This window comes from Drosophila eugracilis, unplaced genomic scaffold (genome assembly GCF_018153835.1).
Source record: "Drosophila eugracilis isolate 14026-0451.02 unplaced genomic scaffold, ASM1815383v1 contig_1765, whole genome shotgun sequence".
Lineage (NCBI taxonomy): Eukaryota > Metazoa > Arthropoda > Insecta > Diptera > Drosophilidae > Drosophila > Drosophila eugracilis.
The window spans coordinates 165,642-184,956 of NW_024572605.1; the positions used below are offsets into that span (position 1 = coordinate 165,642).

Consider the following 19,315-nt stretch of genomic DNA (forward strand, 5'->3'; position numbering starts at 1 on the left):
CTGTGCCTCCAATTTCGGAAGAGGAGACCCAGGCTCGTACGTGCTGTCATCGATCGCGATCGTGGAACCGAAGGAGTAAGACGATGGGCAGAAGTGGAGTCCGAGCAGCAAAGCCCTGTCAGGTGATAAAGCTGCAACAGTTGGGCAGGAAAGCCAGGGCCGAGCCACTGACTACATGCCCTAATGTGATTACAGACTTTAAGTTTATAAACATGGAGTGGCTCTGAAGCTGGAGTGCTCTGGACTGCTCCTGGTCCAGAGATCCGCGGCCCTCCTGTTGCGTTGCAATTACGGCGCGTGCAGGCGACGCCTGGTCCTGCCTCCCTTTCCACCTGGGAGAGTTCTGCTCTTCCAGCCCTGCTGCTCCCTGGTGCGGCGCATGATGAATTCTTATTAGCTGACTTTGTCCGCGGCAACTTCAACCGCTCGGCTTCCTCATAACTTGTGCTCTATTTCTCTTGCTCCTCGCCTTCGGTGGGATCAAAATGTGGATCTCTTAGCTGTCGAATTGGTCCGTTGTCAGTTGCCTGGGTTTTGTGGCTGCCTGACTGTCTGCCCTGATCACCTCGATGCCCAACAACATATCAGATTGCTGGGATCAGCCCGTGTCTTGCGTTCCTTCACTATCCCTGAAGCACGCGCAAATCCGAAATGGAATTCGCCCCGAGTTCAGTAGTGATGGCCGAAGGGACCTATACCCATCACTTTTTGTTCGGTTTTGTGCTTCTTAAAATGATTTACCTGATTTACAAAACTAGCCCAAAAATGAACCTGACAACAGTTTTGAATGCTTATCAGTTGCAAACTTTATTAGAAGCTCAACGAAGAGTACATTTACATATTATGAACATTACTTCTCATTGATTTCTCCTCAATTAGACATTCACAAAAGCCAATATTAATATCATTAATTAACAGTTTCTAAAGTGTAGATGCAATATATTTTATACAAGTAAATCATTAAATAAGCGTATGCAGTTTTAATCACTCGTTGAGGTCGACCCCTTCCCCATTTACCTGAATGGTAATTTGGTCACTAAGTCCGCCTGCGTCGGCCTCTCTGTCCCTATGCAACTGTCGGGGAGGAGCAGGGGCGCCACTCCTCCTGGGCAGTGAACGCAGGGATATTTCGTCACTCTCACGCCTCATGAATCGTCGCCTCGTCCTGGCAAAGTCGAAGGTTTCGCGCTGCCGCTGCCGTGACTGCGCATAGGCAGCGTCCGTCAACTGCTGCAAGGCCTGCGAAGAGCTGGAGCGCCGCAGCTGGGTAATATCGGTGTAGAGCTGGGGCTGAGCTTGGCCAGAGGCTTGGACAGAGTTTTGCCGCTGGCGCCCCCCAAAGCATCCGGTGGAGTAGCGCCCATCCGCAGAACGCGATCGGCGGTGGCGAGCCGACTCCCGCGCACTAAGAAGTTGCTGGTTAGAAACAGTAGTTTAGTACATCTGCACAGGGAAAACTTTTATTCTGTGTAGAATACCTGCTGCATTTCATCCTTACGCAACCGGCGCGCACCCTGCTGCTCGTCGAGCTTGTTGGTCATCAGGCTCATCCAATCGCGGGCTTGTCTCAGTGACAGGGAGCTCTGCGAGCGTTCTGGTAATCGAGTGGGGAACAGCATATCACGGGCTCCCACAACACTTCCGCTGTTGAGGACGAACACCCGCGGAAAATCGATTACAAAGTCGCGACTATGAATGAGATCCGCCAAGGCGCTTGGCCTAGTCTGAGTCTCTCCGGCTGAAGGCTCAGTAGAGCCGTTAGCTGCCTCCACAATTGTTAGTCCCTGCGGAGGATCTGGCTGGTATTCCAGAATGCTTTCCTCACTTCCTAAAAACTATAATGAAAACGTCGTTCTAGTTCGGGTTCGTTTTCCAAAAATAGAGAATGCGAGCGTTTCTAAATGCAAAAAAGCGGCCATTTTCCAATAAATTTTCAAAATTCAATATTTTTATTTGGTTGGTTCTTAAAAATGTTAAGTCCACAATCTGTTAAAGGGGTTTAGCAAAGATAATCTATACTTGTTTTACCGTAATGATAACCGATCAGCGTGGTCTTGTTTTTAGGTTGAAGATAAAGATGCGAAAATAGGAAAATGAAAACAAAATTTTTGAAAAACAAATCTGAAACTCGGACTACTCAGGGCAAGGCAAATTTAATATCTTTACAATATTGAAGCTTTATGGGCAATAAAAACAAATTAACAAATAAATTATTACTCACCAAAAATAAATAAATATTAAAGTATTTCGAAATTGGCTTGATCGAATAGCTACTTTTAACGCAGTTAGCCAAACGTCGTACTCTATAATAATATCATAATAACTATTGAAAACCAAATAGAAATAAAAGAGAGCAGTACTAATTAAAGTAAATTAAAATTTCTTGATTTATTCAATCAACTAAAAGCAAATACTTTGGCACCTTCACTATTACAGTAATCATTAATACATAATGTGCGCTGAGTGCGGTTTGTGTATCTCGTTAAGTGTCTAATCGGTCGATATCTCGTGACTAGCAAAACAGTCGCTGATCTTGCTACAGTATTGCGTTCCTTAAGATCATACAGCTTTAAGATATAGTCATCGTTTATACGTGTATTGGTATAGTATTGTAGGTAGGCATAGTTATTGTAGTACTCGCAAGTAATTCCCTTCGTCTACTTTTATCGACAATCTTACTCTTAAGACTAACTTAAACAGCTACCTTAAACCCTAGACGATTTAAGTTTAATCATAATTCCGTTTCAAGTTGAACTTCTATCGGTATTTTATATTGTTGCTTAGATACTCGTACATATTTATGTGCGCGGGGTTCTGTAAAACTAAAATGGAAGTCTTCTTTCAGCTTTTTAAGTACTCTGCTATCAAATGAGTTTATTTACAAATGAGTGAATTTATCATAACACTTAGTCGGCATCAGAACGTGTAACTTAGAAAAGCCAAGGAAAACGTCAATCTATGCAATTAAGCTTTTATTATCAAGTCAGTTAATCGAATGATCTGCTGCCCGCGGTAATTGAGAAAATGAAACGCATTGTGAAATCCGATAACACAGTATAACAACATACCCTTTAAGCTTTAAATATCAAAATCGAATAATTGAACATTTGGTTTGGAGCTGTCAGAGATGCACTTCACAGACGACTGTGACTGTCACTGTGGCTTCCTTAAGATCTTTTAATTTTACTACACAAATTTCGATGCCGAGGCCTTGCCAAAGCAGTATGAACATTGGTCTGGTTTTAAACGTTTTAGATCTAGCCAAGAACTAAAACTACTACGGCTTACTATTGAATACCTGCTCTGCTCGCGGGGCAGTTCATTTCCCCGTATGTACACAGTAAGTAGAACGTTGTGTGCTATACTAATTCGTGGGTGGCTGGATATCTTAAACGTCGGTCACCTGATGACTGGCAGTACAAATTATAGCGTGAGGCATTGTGGCAGGAGCGGAGTTTCGTCTGCCCCGCTCTGCTGCCGCCTGCTGCGGGTGGGGTTGATACACAAGCGGCGGTAGCTGCTGCTGGACACTACTACTAGGACTACGACTACGCGGGAGATAGTGACTAGGAGCGAAACTACTCATGTTGCTGGCCTCCAGCTGCTGGAGGGGCTGCGGCCCCTGCGGCAACGCCACTACAATGACGGGCACCTCCTCGATGGAGGGCTGAGCCACAGCCACGGCAGCAATAGGAGCTGTGTGCTGCGGACTGGGGGTTTGATATATTTGGTCACCCACCACATATCCGTAGAATTTGAGCACGTCGAGCTTGCACATGGGACAGGTTCGATGCTCGATAAGCCATGGATCGATGCAGTTTTTATGGAACTCGTGCCTGAAATTGCGTGGCTTAGTAGAAATCCTTTGGAAACTTCATTTTTATGGTCACTTACTTGCACGGCAATATCCGTATGGTGTCCGTGGGCTTGTAGGCCTCAATGCATATGGCACAGCAGTCGCTGTCCAAGTCTTTTTCATCGCTTATTTTTCCCGTCTTAGTTGGAATCTTCATAATGGCCTTTTTAGTAACAGAGCACAGATTGCGCTACGTGGGAGGGTGGTTTTGTCATGATTTAGGGTTTGATTTTATTTATTAGAAAATCGCTTACCGATTGTTGATCTTTTGCCTGCATGTAGCGGAACCTCTGAATATAGTAGAAGATGAGCCAAACCAGCGATATTATCATCAAAACGATGAATGATATAGACACGAACAGCACCGAAGTTCTAAAAAATAAGTTGCAGAAAAATTAGACTCAGTCTTGAGTTTTTTTTTGGTTTAGGTTTTGGAAGTTTAATTGTAGTTAATTCAAGAACCATAAATTCAAGCAGTGTACACTGCTTGTCAACAGAGTCGGCAAAGCAGAACATTATTGGCCGTGCTTGTACTTGGAAATTGGTGCCCGACTGCGCCATGGGGACGTAGCTCAGTGGTAGAGCGCTCGCTTCGCATGTGAGAAGTCCCGGGTTCAAACCCCGGCGTCTCCATTAGGAGAAACAATTTTTTAAGATAATATCATTTTATGTTTTTTTAAATAATTTATTTTTGTATAGGGCCTGATCTTTAAGATATCTTTAACTAAATGTCGACAATGAGCGTAAATTCAAAAATCTCAAAAACCCACAAAAACTTGTGAGAAGTCCCGGGTTCAAACCCCGGCGTCTCCATTAGGAGAAACAATTTTTTAAGATAATATCATTTTATGTTTTTTTTAAATAATTTATTTTTGTATAGGGCCTGATTTTTAAGATATCTTTAACTAAATGTCGACAATGAGCGTAAATTCCAAAATCTCAAAAACCCACAAAAACTTTATTGATATAAATAATAATATTACGCTAAAACGAATATTATTGTTACTTGGGAATAGGGTGTACACAATTCGGTTACTTTAAACTTTTGCTAAACTGCCTTACCGACGTTATCGTGGCAATGCAGTACTCGGAGAATGGGATAAAGTAGACCTGGCTCTTGTTAACAATTGGGCACTTGATTCTAACAAGGGGACGTAGCTCAGTGGTAGAGCGCTCGCTTCGCATGTGAGAAGTCCCGGGTTCAAACCCCGGCGTCTCCATAAAATATATGGTATAATCTTTTTTTCCATTAAGAATTTATAAGCATTTTTACCTTTTTATCCTTAATATTCGGGGTCTCAAAAGAAAATTACTGGAAAATGCAAAAATTTGAAATGCGCTTATCAAGAAAGTAAATATGTGGAATTTTTCTTCTTTTTGCATTCAGGCAGTTATTTTTGATAGTTACAAATTGCAATATGTTATTGGCACAGCCTGAATAATTACACAAAAGTTTCGAGGATTCTATGGGGACGTAGCTCAGTGGTAGAGCGCTCGCTTCGCATGTGAGAAGTCCCGGGTTCAAACCCCGGCGTCTCCATTGGAATAGGAATATATGTATATTTTTTAACTTTTTACTTTTGAACTTACCGATTCAAACTGCTGACAGTGCGTACACCCCGTCGTCCTTCGATGATCGATATAGTCACATTGTAGCCCCTATCAAGAGTCATGGCAAGGTCCTGGCCAATATTCTGATAGGTTATCACTGCGGCTATGTTTCCTACAGAAACAAAACATATCATTAGGATGAGCAGGTTGCCAACTGGAGTATCAGGACTGGAACTCACTTGTCTTCCCCTTGATCTGCATCTTCTCCAGCTGCATTACTTGCTTGTCGTTGTAGATAATAACGCCTGCCGCATTCTGCTGGTAGACATGTTTAACTTTCTCTTCGAAAGTGCAGCGTCCTCGACGGACCAAGGCTATCCAAGTTACATCCTTATCCGGAGTGGGGGCTCCCAGAGTTCCCCGGATGTACGGTGTGCAGGCGTAGTCGTCGCTGACGTTGTCCGTGGCGCTGATGTGGACCAGACGCCCCGTGACATTCAACACCTTGCCCTCTCCGTAGCGCGCCTGCTCCTGGGGAAAGTCCATGCTGCACGACGTGCTTCCGTGCTCCACATACGACCAGTTGAGAAAGGCGTAGTTGTATACGTCCACTGCAATACGGTCCTCCATGCCGGTGAAGGTGTGTGTGCCGTTTCCTGGCCTGAAGTACCGTTCCAAGTCCTGATTGGCGATGGACATGGCCGCCACTAAGGTTGTGGTGGTTGTGGGGGAAGTAAGATGCGGGAGTCCCCCGAAGAGTAGCAAAAGACAGGCCAGTAGAAGCATTTCCCGTAAATACATGACGCGGGAGTTTTTCATCTGTTTTTGGTTCTTATCAGAATGGGGCGCACTTGCTTTTCTGCGAGTGTTGATTAATAACTGAAACGAAAGAGACAAATGGAGTTTATCCAAATTATTGGAGGTCTGTTATCAGGCGATAAGGGTGCCTATTAAAAACCCAAACTACTCATTTAATGCTGCCACTGCAAACCGCCACCCCAACCGATAAGCACTTTAAAAGATAAATGCGTATTGAAAACTGCCTAAATATAAAGTGACTTTAAATTTAGTTGCTGTTTGTTCGAATGCGTTTAAAATGCCTTACTACGAAACTGAAAAAAAAATACTTTATGGGCTCCCTGGGCTCCGCATAAAAACGAATAGCCGTAGGACGAAGCGTGGGCGTGTGCAGTTGACGTTAAGAAGAGGCACGAGGGACTTGGAACGCGAATCAGGTTTGGATGAAAATCAACTGCCTTGGCTTTTGAATTCAAGGTATCAGGCACAGCAGCCGTTGTGCCAATGGATAGACTTCTGATGAGACTGAGTCCTGGGTCTAGATAACTATTCCAATTTCATTTTGTCCACTATGTGGAGTGTAACAAATGACATTACCACTAAGGAACTACGATCCACAGTGTCACGAATAGCCCCTAACTAAATTATACTCGAATGTTCTGCAGCCTTCTTAAAGTCAAAAACCTGTTTTTCACGCCCTTTTAAGTGGCTTCAATAAAAGGATCCTGGAATATTAAGTATAATATAGTATAGTTTCCGATTATGCTTGTATATCTAAACCATTTCCAAGATTTAAGATTTATTAATATAAGTATAAAGGCCTTGCTTCTTGGTGCTAAAAGTGAGGATATAGCTTAGCCGATAAAAGCATGATTATGAACATACATATTTACATGTACAAAAGTGTGCGCCTTTTTAAAGAAGGCAAAGCTGAAAAATGCCTCTGGTGACTTTGACCCTCAGGTTTCGCACTCTCTCTTTTGGCTTAATGCACATACTTGCACCACCAGTGTCATGCCTTATGCTTTTTGTGAGAGAGTGACAACGGGGAATCTGCTTAAACCAGGTGAAATACCCGATAAAGAGCAAAGGATTGTCTGAATACGCTGAAAATATCATTTCATAGCCAGAATTCATTGTGGGGGCAAAAAACTCGTTTGTCTTCCCGGTGCTCGTGCAGTTTGCGGGTGAAGTGTAGCTAAAGTACAAGAAGTGATTAAGAGTTATTAATTCAGTATATTCAAATTTTATTCCACATCTCAGAATTAGTTTCTCGTATAGAGAATTTGAGAGGCAGAATAGTAAAATGATTTGTTTTCATTTACTGATTAAAACAAATAATAAAATCTCCGAATTGGTCAGCTGAGAATATTGATTCTGTCGATTTTCTCGTTCCTAGTTGTTTACTTCAGAATCAACAATTCGTTTGGCGGCGTGTGTGGCGGCTATTGCACTTATTTCTGTTTATTTTTATAAATTCGCATTTATTAATTTTGGCCAATGGCCAGCGGGCAATGAATCGGCTCTGCATTCGAATCAACAAACCAAAGTAGGGAAATGTATTTGGGTATTATCGCATAAAAACCACCGTTTTATTCAGGGAGACGGACAGGTGGTGATCCGAAGTTATTTAAGGACTCACTTACTTGGTAAACTAATAAGGTGTTAGTGTGTGGGAAGGGTATTGGCCAAACAAGAAACTGCCAACAATCTAAGATAAAGGTAGAAGTAATGTATGGCCACATAAATATTTAAATTTTTTGTTTTGTTTTCACTGCGAAACGTGATTTGCAAAAACGTGCCTCGATTGATAATCATTAGGCAATAATTTAGAGTTGTTTTGGCTGGTTGCGGTTTTCATTGTGTGCGTAAACTGGCTTCGCATAGAAAAAAGAAGAAGAGGCCTTCGCTTTAAGCACGGCTCCGAAATGACAAATAGCTCGGAAATGTTTGTTTAAATATAGGTATATTAGTTCGTCTTTTCCTCACTTAACACATTTATGTTTTGTGGTGAGCCAAATTGGAATTAAGGTGAGGAAAGAAGCGGAAGGAAGTGAGGTAAATGATTGGTTTAAAACCAGTCTATGTGGTGATAATAACCAAGAAGTGTGTGCGCGACTAAAAGTAAAACTGCAAGGTATTTTGAGATTCTGTCTGTCACATCAATGGACTTTTTTGCATCAATCTTCTGTGTGAAAACAACTTTAAATTTCTCCAAATTAAGAAAGAAAGCGAAACGAATTAGCGAGCTCTCTTACAGCGTGTATTGCTATCAGCTAAAGATTCTTATAGATTTATATTTGTATTTTTAATCAGAATGGCAAACGCTTTCTCGTAATCACTTTTTTATATTTGCGATTCAAGAAATTGGTTTATCACAGTGACCGGAACCAGTTCCATGTTTTACTACTGATAGTGACAGGGAAAATGGAATATGGAGATATGTGCTGTAGGGAGTCGCGTTCTGTAATAAGCATGGAGCAATAGACGGAGGGAATTCCTCCGCGCCTCCTCAGGCCCAACTAACTGATACCTTGTATTCGATGTCGTAGCTGGCGGTGGCTGCTGTTCCGCTTGTTTGCATATTGCAACATCTGTGCAAGCGAGAGCAATTTAAAACATACGCCGCCACATGTTCACAGGCGTTTGGATACTCGAACACATATAAAAATAAGTAGGTACGAGTGTGTGTGTAGTTCCACCCACGCACACCACGCCATACCTCCCGATCCTCTTCATACGCTTCTAAAAATATTACCGCCACACATTTTCAGCTTGGGGTTTCGGCTTCGCCGCACGATGCTTGAACTTCAATTTGTCGTTTGTCGAGTTCCGCGCATACATTACCTACCTTGCTTTCGTGCTTATTTATCAGCATATTTTGCCATTCAGCTTGCTATTGAATATTGCAGTTTCTTGGCATATGTATTAGTGCAATTTGAATACTCTAAAAACACTCGAACCTCGAAGGAACAAATCAAGAAAAAGTTGAAATGGAGCTGTTCGGGCTTCCTCTTGAGTTTCCGAAACTCCGGAGCTCATCGAGACTGTATGTTGTGCGAATGATGAGCCCAATCCATTTTCAAAAGTTCAAAGCAATCGCCTCGATGGAATTTCCTCATCTACTGCGAGATGAGGCCCCCCTCAGCAAAGTTTCTAATTACTTACCAGCTGCTGAGAAATTGTAGCCATTAATGTCTCTGAATTTCCCCACTTTTGCTTTCAATTGTTTCGGCCCATGGGGACGGGCGCTTTGGGGGCTCTTGGCCGACTGCCCATTTACAGAGCTCGTTTTTATTTGGCAAGTGCATTTTAATGTCGCTCTCGCTGCAAATTATCTTGCAGCCATTCATTCTTGTGCCATTTTCATGTCACCATTCTTAAATGGCTCAAAATGAAAGCTGGTCGAGGTCAAGCGATTGGTTGTATTCTAGCTGCTGAATCGGGTATTTGGGGCAAGGACACTCATAGATCGGGTTAATGAAAACAGACAGCAGAGTCTTGTGTCGAAACACAATCTATATGTATGCCGCAGCTAATTCAGTAATACTCGCAACGCTGGCAACATTTTACTTTCATTGGCGTCCTGCAGCCTTGGGCTATGGCCAAAACGGACTCGTCGAAACTGTCGCCATATTGCGTCGCAGACCTGTAAATATTGATGATGCACTTGACTTTACGAGCCGCTGACAAAGCCAATAAAAGCCCTGCAGCATTGGCTTGAGAACAGCCAGGCCTGGAAAAGTGTCTCGGAGACACATTTTGGGTAGAGTGCATCTGGCTGACAGTGTCAGAGAGCAGGTAGCCCGGCAGACACGGCCATAAAAATATTAACACCCGCTATTAGGGAGCTGCGTTTCCCCACAGTCACGTTTTGAGGGGGGCGGCGGAGGTGGAGGGTGTAAAAGCTACAAATACCGCTGCGCAGCACTTCGAGTTGTTATTCTTCTAGCGTTTGTCGTTTCCCTGAGTGCGCCAGGTTGGAGGAGGGGAGGAAATGGTAAGGGAAATGGGTTGTGGGTTTGGGGCCAGAACATGTGTTAACCAAGCGCCGGCAGCGACGTCATAAATCCTTACACACCTTCCGCGTGCTGTCCACCCACGCCGGCCCCACCTTGTCCACCCCTTTCGCTGTCGGTCGGAAGCAGACTTGGGTCGGCTTTTTCCAAGCCCCTACTCAGCCCATCAGCCCACTCGACCATATAGTACATTAGCCACTCGAACGTCGAACGTCAGCAGTGTAAAAACGTGATTTCCGCTATTGGCTGCTGGCACTGTTTGGGTGTAACGACTTTGGTTGTTTAAAGTTTAGTTCTATTTCGGACTTGGCCGGACGCTGTAAGAGAATCGAAGCATGAGCAGTTCATTCCTTCTCCTCTTCATCCGTCTTACAATATTTTTAGCAGCACCCACAGGTGTTAGGCTTGAACTTCTCTGCATCTTCGGGAAACTGGAAGCTGGTAACAGTATTCTGGCGCGGGCTTGGAGAGCGGCACGAGCTCTACTGCCTCATGCCAAGCATTGTCAACAGCGACAGCAGTAACAAAGGCAGCGGCGACAGCAATAACAAAGTTATATGTTCGTTTTGTGGTTGCTAGGGCCTTTCTATATCGAAATCGCAGGCAACCATTTCTCCATAAAAAACGTTTTCTTTGCAAACTTAACTGATTCGGAACAACGGAACTGAATCCAAGGTTAAAGTTGACTTAACTCTTTCTGACCAGCAGAAATAATATTAATTTGTTCCTTCATCTAGTTCCGCTATCCTACTCTTGAAAGGACATCTTCGAAATTCAGAATTTGCTAATATTTTTCATCAACCTGCTGCCTACTCTTCCAAGCGACCGATTTTTCTTATTTACAAAGCAACCTATTAAGACAATGATAACACACGTGGCCTGCCACGCGTGCGACTCGAGCAGCCTAAGCCCGTCTAACGGAAGCCATGACTGTTGTGGTCTCGTCCCCATCCCCTACGTGGGGCAGGGTCATAGGTTCTGGCAACGCCAAGTACTTATGTGGACTTATCTGCATATATGAATATATGCGATATGAGTAGAGATTGAAAGTGCCCGGGAGTGATTGATTGACAGAGGTGTGAGGGCGCCTGCTGCTAATTGAACTTTGGAATGACATGGGCCAGAAAGGATGTCATTTGATTGCCGCTTTTGATTAGTTGCCTGTCAGAAGTTTGACCCTATTTAGTAATAAGTGATGTTCGTACTCTTTTCGGATGGCAAAAGTTATCTCACCACAATTCTCAGCTTGCTTTAGCCTTGCAATTGTCGCTTCGTTCGCAGATCTGAAAACGAGAGCAATCGAGCAATAAGTTATGCATAAGTCAATTAGTACACCGATGTGAAAAGTTTATGAGGTGTAACCCCTCTCCTTCTGCCAATTTCGGTTTATTTATCAAATGTAATGAGGAAGTCGGAGAGAGAAGTGCCTTAATATTATGATTCCTGCGCCCAATCTCATCGTAGTATCTCGATTACTCCAAGCCTTTGGTGTCGGGCATTTCGTTCATTTGCACTTGCTGCAGACACGTGGTTGGATATACAAACACGTTATCACCGACATGAGACGAGAGGGACGCGCGTCAGAATGTTTAGCACTTGGTAATTAGTGAGCAGTCCCCTTATAGACCGCCCCCTCCAGCCCCCTTCTTTTGGCCATGGCAACGTGCTGGCGATTTGCGATTTGCGATTTGCGTGCCGAGATTGCTAAACAATATTGATTTTTATTCTCGTCGAGGTATTTAATCATCGTCAGAAGGAAGCCTCATTCGGACCTGCCCCGCCGGCTCGATCTCGCCCAACATCAGACAAGTCGCATTTGAATCCAATTAGTAGGCAAGATTTATTTTTATTGGGTGACATTTCCATCGATATTAAATTCAACGCACATGTTTTTACCTCTGGGCTCGTGCCTTTTTGCGCCTGCTTCGCGAGTTTGCAGCAAATATTTTAATTAATTCACTTTTTATTTGGTAGCCAATCACTAATGCGGAAAAATATTCCGATTAAGTTTCGCTGCTGAAATTCCCATTCTCGAATGCAAATCGGGGACCGTTTAGTCCACAATTAATAAGCAAGGTAAGTAAGTCCGAGTAGCACTTCTTACTGGGAGACTGGCTCGAAAGCTTCCTTGTTCGGCCTCCATCACCTGTCTGGCACTTCTATTTCTCAGTGAGGAATGCCTCCTACTTATGGAGTTCGCTTTAGAGATGGTTTAGTGCTGGCCAATATGCCGCTGCCCGAATGGGGAAATCGCCAACCATCGATACTTATCAGCACAGAGAATGGGAGTGATTTGCAATAGAAGGTACGATAGCACAGTTTTATGCAGCGACCAAGGGCAATGTGTACTCGCGAAGGGAAGCCAATGCATAGTTCCCAGTCTCCGCCCAAGCATTTGCCGCCTTAATTAACGTCGCCCTGGGAAGTCGGATTCCAGACATGGGCATTGCAGAGACATCGGCCCACGAGGAGGTATTACTGTTTGTCTTTGCATGCAAATGCATCTCCTGCAGCGCCCTGCCGGGGATGGAACGGGATGGGGAGCCGAAAGCGACGCACTCCTGGAGTCTGGTTGGAGTCCATTCGTGACTGAGGGTGTGTGCGGGGTATTGTGAGTCATCGGTTGGGGCGTCTTTACGTACTACGTCGTGTTTGGGACTAGGAGGAGGAGTTATGTTTTCTGATCGTTTAAGGTACCGTCTGTTTGATCAAACTAATTGAAACAACCACCGTTGAGGCACCGTTGGGAAAGTTTAATTACTAACAATACATTCTACGGGCATATATTCTATGACAGCGAACCATTGAATGCGATTCGATTCAGTTTATTGGCCGGCCCTTATCAGACTCTTATCATATACTCCTGTTTAGATTGTTAACAACGCCAGAAGTGGTCGCTTCTATTAATATTCCAGATAGCCATACGAAGTTTTTGCCTTTATCACTCTGTTTTTGCACTCAGTACATGATTTTATCACAAATTATTTGTTAGGAAACTTATTAATAATTACTAGACCCCTCAATATGTCTTGTTTTCCGTAGCTCCGATAGCGTTCCGAGTAATTAAGAATTCAAGGGGACCATTTAAGGCGATAACAAGCTATATTTAAGTATATTGGCAAGTCTAAACTGGCCCCAGCTGTGCAAATGCGGGAATAACTGACTTCAGCTCGAGTCACTGGCCCCAATGACAGACTTCGTTAGAAAAGGTCTTTGGACGCATTGCCATCATTCTATCAGCCGGCTAATGGCGCTAGCTGTAGGCTCCATCTGGCGACGGTGAGAGTTCCCTAGCACGCTTTTCTAATTTGTCTAGCGAGTGCTGTGACGTAAAAGTGATCAGTCATAGATTTGACATATTCACTGTCTGCTTTCGAGCCCCAGCTTCCAGGTGGGGGTACTTCCTGCCCCGAGTTTACAGCAGTTATTAAACAGTTTTTAAACCATATTTTAGCTTGTCGCTCGAGGCGTTCGAAATTTTAGTGCTTTCCAAATTTCGCGTTTTCATTTTCATTCTGTTGTTCTCTGTGTAAGGTTCATTGACAACTCGCTTTCACTATAAGCTTTGTTCTCTCTTCACTTTGTGCTCGCTCGATTCTATTCGGGCGTGAAAAGTGGTTGCGGGAGGGTTTACCCACACAAAGCCACGTTAAAATCGACTAACGAGGCGATTGCCCCCGGCTAGGAGTGTCCCACGTCCAGACGAATAGGGATGCTGACCAGTAATTAAGCAAACAGAACTATGACATATGTAACGATATGAACCATATGAACCATATGATATGATGTTAGAGGCCACCATTATTTCGTCAAATTGAACTATATTTCCCAATAGTTTACTTTCTCTCCATATCGGGTTATATGTCCGTTGCAGATCTCAACGATTCTCAATTTAGCTGATTTTCACTTTCACTTTACTGAAGCGAGTCGACGTTACGGTAATTTCTCGCTTCGCAATTATGCCATAAATGTTTGTCAATTAACATAATTTGCACTTTGGCCGCGTGTGGGAGTCTCTGGAAGTGTCTCACTTGTCTTTATGACTCATCTGAAGTATTTCTGCCCTTGGCCGTGGATATTGTTTCAACCGACTTCCCGAATTCGAGGTTTTGGAAACCGAAGTTTGGTAGTGCCTGCTATATCGCCCTCCCCGGCACTACATGGGACATATTTCTGCATTGGCGGAGACACTTAATGAGCCATTAGCGTAATCTGTGATTTCTGTTTCTCTTTTGCGACATGTAGCACTAAGAGTGCCGTTAGGAAAGTCCGCGATTGCGGCTGAGCAAAGCCATTAGATTTCCCTTGATAATGAGTTAATGCCGAGACACTTGATGCTTCCAATAAACGGCTCAGAAAGGTAATTGAATAATTGGCAAGACCATCCAACCGATCAAAGGTAAATGAACTGTTATCCCATCCTTGGCCAATTAGAATTCAGAAGCCCATCAGGTGAAGCCCACGTTCTATGGCCAACATAAAACGCGTTGGATGTGTGTAATCTTAGTTCAGGCACGATTGAAAACTATATGTAAACGAATTAGAAATATTCTTGATCGATAAACTCTGGAAAGCTGTCGGGCAAGGGCCTATTCGCAAGGAAGACTTCGTTCGCTTTGTTAAACGATCTTATTCGATTCCGCCCAGATATTGAACTAATGCAATCAACAATTTATGCTTGTTAACATTTTATTAGAATGAACCGGTCACAACTTGATTTTTGTGCCGCTTTTATAGAATTCTTGACGCCTGGCCGGGCTGAATTATTTAATCGTTAATGAGTCAGAACGTGACTGTGACGTCGTCTTAAAAGCGGCAGAAATCGCCGGCAATTACAGGTTCCTATGAGGAAGCAGCTGCGGTACCCGTTTTCAGCCGGTCTGATCGCTAGTAGGAGCCCATTACCATTTATTTCCCACTACTCGCTCGACGCGTGCCTTTATGCCTTTCACCGGCATTGGCACTCTGATGTCACGGCAAATCTGGTTAGAGTGAAAAGTTCCTGTCTAAACAAAATTCAATAGAGCCGAGTCTGGGGATCTTTTGAAGTAAATACTGACCGTGAAACCCTGGTGGGCCCTTTAGTGGGCCTAAACTATATTCTCAACTTTTTAGATCCTTCTTGGTGTGAAAGCAGAAAGTTTTCTGTGCTGTGGAGATTCATTCAATTACTGGAAAATGAAAGCACAGACGATCAGGTACGACATTTCCGTTGATTACAAGTTGAGATTTATCTCAGCTAATAAAGCACTAATGCTGGGACCCATATACTCGTATAAAGATGAAAGTGAGAGTAGCCAGTAGTGCTGTGGAAAGAGCTGCTTTGAGAGGGAAACTGCAAACTGCTAGCCCCTCTCGCACAGTTTCCACGTCACAGGAGAACCTCCTCCCAGCTCTTCGCAACCTTTAATCGCTTGACTTCGCCCTGGCTGCAAGTTTCATCACAACTCCAGAACGATTAAATACTTTTCACTTAATTCCCCTGATGATTCCAACGAGGGTTCATTGCACTCGGAGCCGAGGAATGGGAAAGGGAGGGAGTGGTGGCGAAAGAACAACTGTATGTACTCGTAGATATCAAGACCACGGGTCCAACATATTGGAGTTGGCTAATTGGGAGGCAGTGTGTAAAATTGCAGCGTCAACTTTGTACTGTTGCGGTAAAGGCTGATAACGGGGTATCTGAAATGCAAGGCGGAAGTACTGCCTCCTCACTTTCCCTTGCCTAATACGACTACATGTACGTATCGAGTTTGTGGGGCTTTCCTCCTACGCCCTAGCCCTACGTCTTCACCCTTTGATTTCTGTTTCCCTTTATGAAAGCATCCGCTCTATATTTTGGTCAAGAACATTATTTCTAAGTGACCCACTTAAAGGGGCGATGGAAGGGGAGCTATTACCACAGAATCTACGGACACGTTGTCAGAACTGTTAACCAAAAATCTGAATTGGTATTAGAAACGAAAGTGTTCGTCTCCCAGCCAGTTGGGCAATCTAGATGCAGTCATTGCAGTTGCAGTTGTTCGAAATGGGAAACTCGTTTTCATGAAGCTTTTTATTTCGCTCTCTGACTTGGGTCACGGAAAATGGCATTGCCAGGGAAGCTGGTTGAGTGCAGCCAAGTTCGCAGACTCACAGATACATACAAGCGACACACTTCGTTGCCAAAAATGCATGAGCCATAGACCAGAGACGGCAATAACAATAAGGGTAACGACAACAAACACGGTTAAATGGGAGCTCGAATGTTAGTTTAAGCAAACTGCAGATTGGAAGAGAGTTGAGGAGGCCCCTGCGCCTGCGCCGCTCCTTTCTCTCTCAACTCTCAACTCTCAACTACGGTGTTGTTTTGTTTTCGTTGACATCCAGAGGTTGAATACCTGCCCCCAAATTTGTTGCTGATTTCGGTTTTCCCCAGATGGCAATGATTCTCGCCAAATCCCATTATTGAATAGGGAAGTCCCACCTTTGGTTGCACTTCGTCATCACCATCCATGGGCAATCCTTTGCTCGGTTCAACCGTGTCTTAGTGCTTCCTTACTACACCCGAGCTGGAATCGGTTGAGGAGTTGTCCGATTTGCTGCCGGTCACTCAGCGGAGTGCAGTGCAGTAGTGGCAGAACAAGCAGCGGGGTCGCTGCTTGAGCGTTCTTATTGATTTTTCCAGGTTTTTTCCTTGTTGCTGCTGAGCTGCTGCGCTGCTGCATTCAGTTTCTATGACTGGGCTGCGAATTCGAAGTTCCTGTTGTACAGGGTAATGCGTTAATTGTCTATTGTGATGTCTAACTTCCGATTTCACGGGACTAAAGTTGAAACTTGGAAGTTTGACCCCAAGCTTAACTGAGATGAGGGGCATATGAGAATGATTTACATCTTTCTATCCGTTACCTGTTGCATAAATTATCAGCAAATCTACTTTTCCCAGACTATCTTGATTTGGCTTTCGCTAATCTGAAAACTTTGCCCAACACTACAATCTCTTTGATCTTCGTTCTGGAACAAGGGCTTGCTGAAGGAAAGTGCCCAGAAAACAGCTATCAGGGTGTAAAAGTGGACTCACCTGGAAGCAAATGGTAGAGGAATAACAAATTGTCGATTTTTCAGAACAGCTCGGGAAATGTGGTTGCTGATGCGGCTGATGCTTTTGTTGCCCCAACAGCTGTTTGTACCCCCACACACACACACACGTACAACACAAATAAACAGCAGATACTTTCTTCGCTTTAGTACGATCGAAATTTATCTGCACTTTTTAATTTTCGTGGCGATTTTCGTAATATTTTCTTTGTTGTTGCTTTATCTACGCTTTTGTTTGTTACGCGACGCGATTGGAATATTTTCAGGTATGTGTATTCTTTTTATAGACCGCCCCTGTATCTCCAAGACACTGGCAAAGGCGCTTTGGCGACCCTGCAGTTTTCTTCAGACACTTTCCTTTGTCAAGCTGCAGCCGAGCTAGTTCCGATTCAATTACTTATTCACAAAACAAGTGACTAACCGAGGCGGAAAACAATTAGAACAGATCCGCAGATACGCGCCACTCGGAGCACCAGTCTAGCAGCAGACGGATGCCATCCGACGGATATCCAATTCGCTGCAGGTACGGGTAAAGAGTGATTCCGTCAGCTGGCTGGTTCAAGCGGCAGAGCTAACGCCAACTGAATTCAGTGGTCCCAGGCAGCGGCGCGAGAGGCCCCACTCGCGAGAGCGTGTGTAGTCGCCTTATCAACATTGATGCACCAACATTCCGAACGTTCCCTCCACAATGTTGCCCGTGCAAACTGATTCTCTTTCTGTTTTAGCTCTCCCGCAGAGCGGCGTTTGGTTCTTTTTCGCAAATGTTAACATACAACATTGTCTAGCAGGCCTAGCGGCCTGTACCGCGCTCTGCTAATAATAGCGTTGTATCTTAACATTTCCGAAATCGAAAACGAGTACGCAGCCAAGAGAAAGAGAGCGGGAGCAGAGAGAAAGGGTGATTCAATCAGCCGGAGAACTCAAAGCGAGAGACCCTCTGTTCGATTTCGAAATTGAAACAAAAATACGAACCAAACCACGCACGCGCCCCAAGCGGCAGAGAAGAGCGCGGAGCCATCCAGTGAAATACATTTGTGTCTTAACTTCTGTATTCGAAGTGATTATACCCAGCAGTTTATATGAAATCTAAATGAAAATAATGTGTGTATGGTCTGTTAGTACTTGCCTCTAATAATTCAGCAACCAAATAATAAATAAACAACCTTAATCGATATAATTATAAGAATAGAGTATGTGTGGAGCTACAAAACAAGTCTTATCAAGGGCTCAGTATACCCTGGTTTGCTACAACTGAGCGGCATCGAAATGTGTTTTTGCTTTGGAACACTTCCACTGAAGGCTTAGCTTGCTATTTTTAGGCCTCTGCAGCCTGGCCTAGTGTTGTGGCGTTGCACATGTCACATGTCTACGCCTACGCCCACGCCCTCATCCCCATGCACTGCCTTAGTCTTTGCCGCCTGATTCTGCAATGTGACCATCTCGACTTCGGCTTTTCCATTTTGTCCTGATCAGTTTATTTTCAGAACTCAATGTTTAGCAGTGGTGGATAAAACGACCTTCCCAGGTGAACGTAAGACGACTTCCAAACAAGCCAAAGTCAGCACGTGTAGATAATCTTAGTCACTCGCGATAACGGTGTTGGCATATTAAAAATACTGACAAACGGCGCAGGAGACTTGTCTACTCCGTGTTATTAGAATTTGTAAACAATATTAAGAATTCCGTCTGAGATACGAAGACTACAGCTGCAGCTTTGGCCACGGCTCTCTAGAGTTAATGATCCATTGACTGCCTTGCCAGTTCATTGGCCGAGCGAAGAAGCAGCAGCAATAGCAGCAACGAGATTGGGATGCATTAGCAGGGGAAAAAGCGCGATAAAGTTTGCACCGAGCAGACTCTGACCTCTGAGGATTAGACTGCCTGACTGCCATTCTGACTCAGAGACCATCCAAACAATATTTCTCTTATTATTTTTATGTTGTTCTGTTAATTATTATAAAACATTAGATTTAAATAGGAATATATGACGTTTCTTAATTGAAAAAACATTCGC

General features: G+C 43.9%; 1 protein-coding gene and 3 non-coding genes across 4 annotated transcripts; 3 read left to right on the plus strand and 1 right to left on the minus strand.

Moving 5' to 3' along the window:
* Positions 1-787: 787 nt before the first annotated feature.
* LOC108107393 (protein goliath) lies at positions 788-17,866 on the minus strand. Its single transcript, XM_017214911.1, has 8 exons — positions 17,285-17,866; positions 5,647-6,286; positions 5,447-5,579; positions 4,111-4,228; positions 3,895-4,046; positions 3,740-3,836; positions 1,479-1,835; positions 788-1,416 (listed from the first exon to the last, which is right to left on the minus strand). The coding sequence occupies exons 2-8, from the start codon at positions 6,224-6,226 to the stop codon at positions 985-987; spliced, it is 1,869 nt and encodes a 622-aa protein (XP_017070400.1). The 5' UTR covers positions 6,227-6,286; positions 17,285-17,866; the 3' UTR covers positions 788-984.
* Positions 4,418-4,489, plus strand: Trnaa-cgc. The gene has a single exon. It is a non-coding gene; the product is annotated as a tRNA-Ala (tRNA).
* On the plus strand, positions 5,005-5,076 carry Trnaa-cgc. Its single transcript has one exon. It is a non-coding gene; the product is annotated as a tRNA-Ala (tRNA).
* Trnaa-cgc lies at positions 5,325-5,396 on the plus strand. The gene has a single exon. It is a non-coding gene; the product is annotated as a tRNA-Ala (tRNA).
* Positions 17,867-19,315: the final 1,449 nt, after the last annotated feature.

Excerpts from the sequence above, each read along its gene's own strand:
- LOC108107393 (XM_017214911.1), bottom strand. The coding sequence starts at position 6,226 with ATGAAAAACTCCCGCGTCATGTATTTACGGGAAATGCTTCTACTGGCC. Across the intron at positions 4,047-4,110 it reads AGGCAAAAGATCAACAATCG|CGCAATCTGTGCTCTGTTAC; the intron begins GTAAGCGATTTT and ends CCTCCCACGTAG. Across the intron at positions 3,837-3,894 it reads ATACGGATATTGCCGTGCAA|GCACGAGTTCCATAAAAACT; the intron begins GTAAGTGACCAT and ends ACGCAATTTCAG.